Below are 8,493 nucleotides of genomic sequence, written 5' to 3'. Positions count from 1 at the left end.
TTCAACTGAAATATAATTACAATATTTAAAACTAAATAAATATGGTTCTAGTTGAGGTAGCACGACTAAAGAATACCCTATAAAAGGTAAGCTGTGGGATATAATTTGTGGCAAAGCATCTTTTAGTTGCTGAGTTGGATGAGGTCAATATATGTGCATATATATTTCCAGTAGGAATAATTCTCTCTAACACAAATCATATAAACGCTTACACCCATTCCATAATGGGGAACAGGGTGTTATTATTCGATTACGCAGTAATTGAAGCAAACAGTTGCAAAAACGATAATTGCCTTAATTGCACTCACTTGTTTTGGCTCCATATAAAAGCACTGTTTTGTCCACAACATCGACAACAGTCGCAGTTGAAACAACAAAGCAAAGTCAGGCAACATGATGAGGGCAACACTTTTCGCAGCAACTCTGGTCTTCGCCGTGGCCGTTGTCCAGGTAACATATGCAACCCAAAATCCCTCAGTGCACTTATTTTAATAATTGACAACTTATATTCGGTTTGGCAGAGCGATCCGAACTTCCCGCAGCTGATGAAACAGTGCCTGGAGGAGACGAAGGTGTCGGAGCCCGAGCTAAAGGAGTTCATGAACAGCGGCATGATGACCAATCCCAACGAGAACATCAAGTGCTACACCAAGTGTCTGATGGAGAAACAAGGTCACATGGTCAATGGTCAGTTCCAGGCGGATGCCATGATGGCCACCCTCAGGAATGTACCCCAACTCAAGGATAAACTGGCCGAAATCTCATCCGGTGTGGATGCCTGCAAGGCCATTGGTGGCACCAACGATTGCGACAAGGCCTTCAAGATCTCCATGTGCCTCAAGGAGCACAAGGCTAAAACGATGAAAAATTGATTACCTTAAGCAATTCTAAGGCGTTTTATTTTATTAAATGTATTGCAAGTAACATTTTGTCCAATAATATAATGCAATAAAAATAAGATTTTGGTGTTGGGAATTTTTGCACGTTGTGCGTAAAACTGAAGAGTGGAAATGAATATAAAATGCAACGATTAAATATGATTAAGAAATATAATAATTCACTCTAAAAGAAAGGGAAGCGAATATGGAAATAGAATAAAACTAACAACTTAAGGTTGCATGATGTGTCAAATATCTAGCTGCAAGTGAATCACTGTGAATACTAATCTTGACAAGCAACAGACTTGCTTCTTATCGGCATCATCGATGAGATTGTCTACAGAGATCAAGATAGGTTTAGACAAGGTGGCCAAGCCCAGGGATTTAGAGAGATGACAAACACTGACCAGGGAAGATAGATTCCCCTGGTATGCCGCTTTATGTGCCTCCATGTTGCACTGTGCAACACTGTGTGTGTGTGTGCATGATTTATCAAGAAACGCACGGAGTTCAGGGAAGCTGCCATTGACAACCTGTTTCCTCCGAAAGACGGCAGGGGCACAAGAGGAGCAGGAGGGGGGACGGGGGGAATTGAGGACAACGCGATGTTGTCTACGAATATCATTTGTCAATTTTAATAAGTTTGAAATCAAGATAATTAAAACAACGCCAGCGAGTGGAAATGCGGGACAGCTGTGGAGGGGGTGCAGCAGGAGATGGGAGGAGAAGTAGAACTGCTGAGGAGCAGCACAAGTAGAAGAAGGAGAAGGAGAAGAAGAAGAGTTAGTTGGTCATGGCCATGCCATGGAATGAGTATGCCTGGCTGGCTGGATGGCTGGCTGACTGGTTGGCAATCCTTTCCATTTTCTTTGGAACATTGTGACACCAATTACCGCTAATAAATCATTTTCACATGTGCGTGTGTGCTGTGCCCCCCTCCCCATGCCACCACACACACACTCCCCCATCCCTTCACTCTTCTGCTCTACTAGAACATGTGAGCTGCGCTTAATGGCTACCAGCGACGGCGCTGATGTGTCCAGGGGGAGAGTGGGGGGTTGGGTCTTTTGGGCCAATGTAACCATAGAAGATGTAACATAAATCAACGCCGCCAGCCTGCAATGCAGTTCATTGCACTTGCAATGGGGTTGGCGATGCTCAAGCAAAAGATGCAGCAGCAGCAGCAGTTGATGATGAGAGAGGGGGCAGGTTGTGTTGCAGGTTGACAAGCCCAGGCGACATGAGACAACGAAATTTTGTACGTATATGCGATTGGAGCGGAACAAAAAAAAAAAAACAGAAATGTGTAAAAGAAAGCCAAGAAATTCTTTGAAGGACTGTGAATGCGCTGTCGGCTGTCGGCTGACTGCTGACTGCCCCCAACCAAATCTACCCCTGCCAAAAGCCAATGACGAATTTGAAACGATGAACAGCTCAATGCATCAAACCAAATTTTGAATACCCTTGCGGCAGAGGGACAGTTGACGGTTGAGAGACGTTTGTCAAGTTATCTCAAATCGAATTGAATTTTAAAACTGTTCCCGGATTGAAATACAATTTAAGTTGCTCGCCATAAGAAGCGACTTAAAATGTCTTCTTAATATTTAAGTTGATTGAGGTTTAGGAATCGGTTACGTTGTGCAGTTTGGAATTTCAATTGATAACGTTGTCCCAGTCCCAGTCTTGGTTTGATAGCCTGTTTTAAAATTCACACAGATAGTCTGCCTATCGATTTGATAATCTGCAAAGTCTGCCAAGTGTTGCACACTTAACGACCACATGATAAGACTCCACGGCAAGGGCATCAAAAAGTAAAATCGAGTGCTGAGCTGAGCTACTTTGAATTGAAAGGAAAGCAAAGGTCGGTCGGGTCGCATTTGGAGAGATGGAGTCGGTGTTGGAAGTTCGACTTGGGCTCAGAACCAGGCGGTAGCCATGGCAGCCACAGCCGTATGCATACAAATTTGTTGTGCTCCAGCCTGCCCCCTTAAACCGAACCTGGACACATAGGGCACTTGAAAATTGTGCAGCTTGGCCATGCATATAATGGCTTGGCCTTTTATCAACTAACAAATACAGGCAGCACCAGCAGCAGCAGCACCAGCAGCAGCAGCAACAACAAAAAGAAACTTTGACGATGGATGACTACAGTCGTCGTTGGCTGCACTGGAAAACTCAATTTGAATATTGTTGAAACTGAAAACAAGACAAGAGAAATAAGAAATAAAAAATAAAAAAAAAACACAAGACCAAAAGACTCGAGTCCAAGATGAATACGAAGAATGCCATCATGATGAACAAGAACAAGAAGAAGCAGGAGAAGACCCCGAAGAAGAAGAAGCAGAAGATGCGCTCATGTGCCACATGATGAAATGCAGTCAAGTTAAAAAGTGTCACTTGAGTTATGAGTTCATTGTTTGTACGCAGTTAACTCTGCTCGGCGGGGGGTGGCAGGGGCTAGTGCTGGAGGGGGTGGCTTGAGGTTGAAGTCTGGCTCTTCAATTTGGCGGGGGGGTTTATATTGTAAAAGTTGCTGTTGATTTGGTTTTAGGCTTTTGTTCGAGGCAGTCTGGAAAAAAGGGTTGCTTCGACTTCAACTTGGCGAATTCACAATTTGCTTCTTTTAGTGCGTTGCCAGCGGAGACCGACGAATGACTAGGCAAAAATGTATTGCCAAGAATTTTAAACAGTTTGTTGTTTATTGTGATGAGCAAGTAGTATTTGCGAGGCATATATAGTTAAAGGTTAAAGGATGAGCGAGTGGAAGTTGAGTCGTGATGAGCAATACATGATTTGGCGATTCTTATATAAGTAGTTGACAGAATGAGATTTTTGGGAAACAACATTATTAAATATATAGCAAAAATTGATAAGTGGAATAGAAAATATAAATAATTAATTTGAAATCGTAGGAGACTCCCCCAAAGCTTGTAACATGAACCGATAAATCGTTCTTTTGTTTGTCGAACTTTTGTCTGGCAAACTATTCACTGAGTTCGTAATTAAATCTTAATTAAACTTGGCATATTCTTGTTCGTTTTTAATAATTAATTAATTATTATAATTAATTTGTTATCAAGCGTCGTAAATAAGCGGAATGCAATCTGGAAAATGGTGAGTACAGTTTTCACTTTAAAGAATTCCCATGACTTTCGCATGCTCCCGATTAGTGGCTCACAAAAGATATATATATATATATGTATACAGCCAGGTTAACCTTGCATTATATTCATAAATCAACTTTACTGCTGCTGCTGCTGCTGCTGCTGCTGTTTCTGTTACATTTGCCTGCTGCCTGCGCTCAGCAAATTGTTAACATCCGGGTAATTTGAATAAAATTGTGTTTATCACTCGCTGGCGCGTCAGCTCTTGAATGTGTTTCTTTCTTTTTTGGGCTAGCGATAAAAATAGACAGCAATTAAAACTCGGGTATTTTTTGTAGTTTCTGGTCTAAAGCCATGTATTTAGGCGCGCTTAATTATGGCAAGAGTCGCACCGACACAATAAAAGTAGGCGTCTTTAATGAAGGTATTGAAAAGGCGGTGACATGCAACCGATAATTAAATTCCCAACACACACACACAAACAGTTCCCACATTATAAGGATTTAGCAATAAACAAAAAAAAATACTTTTCTAGGTGTATGTAAATTTATTTTTTGGAGGGTTCGTCGATGCAACATTTACGTGTCTCTGCATCTTGAGCGGGCAGCGCTTTCCCAGTTCCGTTAGTTGTCATAGGAAATCGGGGAAAACGTGTACCCGCACATAATGTTGGAAAAGCAGAAACTAAAAGTGTCAAAGTGCTGCAAAACGTCTGCCAACCACCTCCCCTATTCCCCTCATGCTTCCCGCGCTGCATTTGGGTTCTAATTTGGGCACACGCTCAGCTCAAAACGCGGAGAGGAAACAACAAAAGGGCCAAGTGTGCTGCGGAGTGACGAGTGTTTCGGTTAAGGATGACTGGGACGGGAAGGGGAGGGGAGGGAGTAGTAGTATGGGTAGTGGGGGTGAAAATGGCATTTCCGTTTTTCACACAAGCATTCGAAAGGCAATTTTTCAAAAATTGAAATTCATTTTATATGAGTCCAGCAATGCTTGCAGCAACAACGAAAATAACAACCACACACGCCTGTCTACGCTTCCATTATTTCTCATATCGGCCAGTCGTATCTTAGCTATATAAGATCGTTTAGTGTTGATAATGCTGGTCTCTCTCCTCCAAGCAAGTGTTGTAAATTGCGCCAAGGGGTGACAATTGTCAAGCCACCAGCTGCTGATAAAACTCTGGCATGGTTTGGGTTGGGATTGGGTTTGCTTTGCTTTGCTCTGTCTTATAGATAGATAGCTGGTAGTCTATCTTCAAATTAGTTTCGGTGCTGTCACAGAAATAGCTAATTCTCTGCACAGTCCAATCAACATATTGAGATCTATCTAAGAACCCCAAAAGCCGACTACTATTTAAGGCATGTCACATACCAAAAAACCGATTGTAAGATAAAATTCATATATTCTTATTGCAATTTCCAATTTTTTGATTGCCAGATTGGCGCATTGTTTGAATTGGAAAATAACTGTATTTGTTGACTCTGGTGGAGCTGGAATAGTTATAATCTTTCGATCTGCAATCAAACTTGCCTTCCCAGCAAAGGCTCTCCTAACGGCTCTATATATATATAATATATATCACATACAAATATCAAAATTACAGATCGGAAGTTGACTTTATAGAGAGATGTATCTTTGCATACTGAGAAGAGTGAATTTCTAATCCCATAAGGCATATCCATTCTTGATCATCCAATTGTTCTACTGTACCATCAAGACGAACTCCAAGACTTTGAGAAGTAAAGACTTCAAATTGTATATATAAATAACAAAAATAATAATAACTTAAGAATATATTTGTATATATTAAAACTAAGTCGGAAGTGGTTAACCCAAAAAGCGTTAGACTTTGTAGAGATATATATCTTTATCAACTTTTATAGGCAGCTCAGAATTTGAATTGTCTTCCGCTTAGCAATAACTGCCGCCATAATAGAAATGAAAATGAAAATGTTTGCTACGTGCGATTCGAAAGTCACGAATTTCCAGATATGCATTTTCAGCGCCTCAACTAGCAGACTAACACATGGCAAAGGGGTGAAATGTTGTGGCTTAAAGGTCTCTTGGCAGTTGAAGTCATTTAATTCCTTTATCTTGTGGTCGCAGTGGAGTGCAAAATGCTGCCAGCTGTTGCCGATGCTCTGCCTTTGTTTACAAAATATTTATGCCAAATGTCTGGCCTGGTCCTGGAACTATGTATGAAATGGCAGAAATCGGTAATTAGATAGTCAAATAACGCAATCAATATATGAGCCCAAAGAGGAAATCCCAACCCAAAAAAAGCCGTGTGCTGACAAAAGATGCTCTCGGGGTGCGTCCATTAAATTTGTCACCCGCGGCTAAGCTAAATGTCAAATACAACGAGAATCACACACAGAGTCACACACACACTCGCACACACACTCGCACACACACTGGCACACTCGCACACACACACACACTTAGCACAATAACAGCATCAATTTGACACGTACAGGCGCTAATGATGGGAATGACCAGCCAACTGAGCGATCGAATCCCATTGACCGACCGCTCAACATGCCCACAATTGTGACTACCCCGCACTCTGCAGCCCCCTGCTCTCTTCCGTTTCCTTCTATTTTTTTTTTGCTCGACATCCTGCCGCTTTTCCTGACCGCTTTCCCGGACCCGAACGCTCTGATGCGAGTTGACATTTGGAGTTGCCATCGAATCGAGTCGCGTTGAGTTGAGTTGAGTTTAGTTGAGTTGCGTCTGAGCAGCGACTGCCAATTTAATTCCCATTGACAAAATGCACAATTGCTCTCGTACTGCGTCCTTTGAGCCACTCCCCCTACCCCCTCTCTATTGACCCCCTCTGCCGTTGCTCGGTTACGTTTTTGCGCCTTTTGTTCTGCTTGTAACTGTTGTTGTTGTTGCTGCTGTTGCTGTTGTTGCTGTTGCTGTTGGTAATTCAGCAATTTCTGCTTGTGACAGCAAGGACGACGTCGTCCGCACAACTTGCTATTAATTATTTTAGAAAATCGCTTGTAATAACAATAAATTTCCACAAGCAACACCCCAACCCACTCCTCCCCTCTCTCTCTGTGTCTCTCTCTCTCTCTTTGCCTATCAGTCTGGCTAATTTCTTGATGGCAACACACAACTGTTAAATTTTACACGACATTCAAATATTTGCTCAAATGCGAAATCTTTGCTTTTCAGCGAAATGCAATCAATGCAAATGTTTAGATTGGGCTTTCGATTGTCTACTTTCCCTCTCTCTCACACACACTCACCCTCTCTCTCCCTCTCTCTCTCTCTCTTTCTCTCTGTGTCTGTCTTGCTGTGCTGTGCTGTATCTGTCAAGGTCCCAGTCATGCAAAAGCAACCACTTTCAATTTTGACGGCATATCGATTTAATAAATTTGCGTGTGCTTCCCTCGCGACAATTTGATTGACAAGCCACGTCCGTCTGTCCGTCCGTCTGTCCTTCTGTCCGTCTGTCCACCTGTCCCTGCCACTCTCAGCCGCTCACTATCAAGCTGCAGTCAGTCAATTGTTGAGGGTTTTTCCAAAAGTCCGCTGTTTACATTACGAGTGTTCGTCGGGTCAGGTTCTTCCTCTGATATATTTTTTTGTTAGGGCCTGGGAAATTGGTTTAATTTTGTTACAAATGTCACTGTTTGAGGTTGAGGGACTGCAAAAACACACACACACACACACAAAAAGGCGAAATGAAAAACGAAAAACGAAACTGTTTGCCAACAATTCGTTTTTGACTTTTCCCCCCTGGTTTTTCCATCTTTTTTTTTTCCTTTCTTTAGGTAGGGTGATAATGTTACCAAATCGAATTGGTTACACTTTTATGTTTTTGAGAGCATAATAAAGTTGATAAAGCCATAATGCACAGTTGGGATTGAAGATGGTTACTTTTTTTAATATAAAATATAACTATGGGAATGATGAGACAGATACCCTCAACTTGATACAAATTTAGTTCTGCTTTCTGATTGAATATGGATCCTTTTACAATGAAAAACAAAAAGAAATCTTATTCTGCTTTCAGCTTAGTTCTGATTAAAGATGAATCCTTAAACTATGAGGATTATGATGATTAGACAGATAGATGAGAGTAAGACCGATACCTTAAGCTGGAAACAACTTCAGTTCTACTTTCTACATGGCTCAAAAGATGAATGCTTTCTCAAATAAGAGAATGGATATTATTACACAGATACCTGGAGACAAAATCAAATTTATTTCCAATTTCAACGTTTGACACGCTTTGACTTCGTTGCCAATAAATCAACTAATTGAGGACAGCTTGTAAGCAAATTGAGCTCGTAAATTATCAAAGAGCAATTGTCATGCATACGAAAACAGTTAACACACTCAGACTATGCCACAAAATGCATTTTAGTGTGCCTCTTAAGTATGAGCAACGTGTCTCTGGGCAAAGTCTTTCCAAGTCGAGGCATGACTGTAACCATTAACCATTAACCATTAACCATTAAGCATTAAGCATAACCAGAATGCTATCTTAGATG

General features: G+C 41.5%; 1 protein-coding gene across 1 annotated transcript; it reads left to right on the top strand.

Annotated features, from left to right (window-relative positions):
* The first annotated feature begins 356 nt into the window (after positions 1-356).
* LOC6569067 (general odorant-binding protein 56h) lies at positions 357-986 on the top strand. The gene is made up of 2 exons (XM_001995167.3): positions 357-450; positions 522-986. The coding sequence occupies exons 1-2, from the start codon at positions 394-396 to the stop codon at positions 870-872; spliced, it is 408 nt and encodes a 135-aa protein (XP_001995203.1). The 5' UTR covers positions 357-393; the 3' UTR covers positions 873-986.
* The last annotated feature ends 7,507 nt before the right edge of the window (positions 987-8,493 follow it).

The sequence above is a fragment of the Drosophila grimshawi genome, unplaced genomic scaffold, assembly GCF_018153295.1.
Source record: "Drosophila grimshawi isolate 15287-2541.00 unplaced genomic scaffold, ASM1815329v1 contig_1367, whole genome shotgun sequence".
Lineage (NCBI taxonomy): Eukaryota > Metazoa > Arthropoda > Insecta > Diptera > Drosophilidae > Drosophila > Drosophila grimshawi.
Note: the sequence above shows the minus strand (reverse complement) of the source record. Positions and strands in the feature narration are given on the sequence as shown.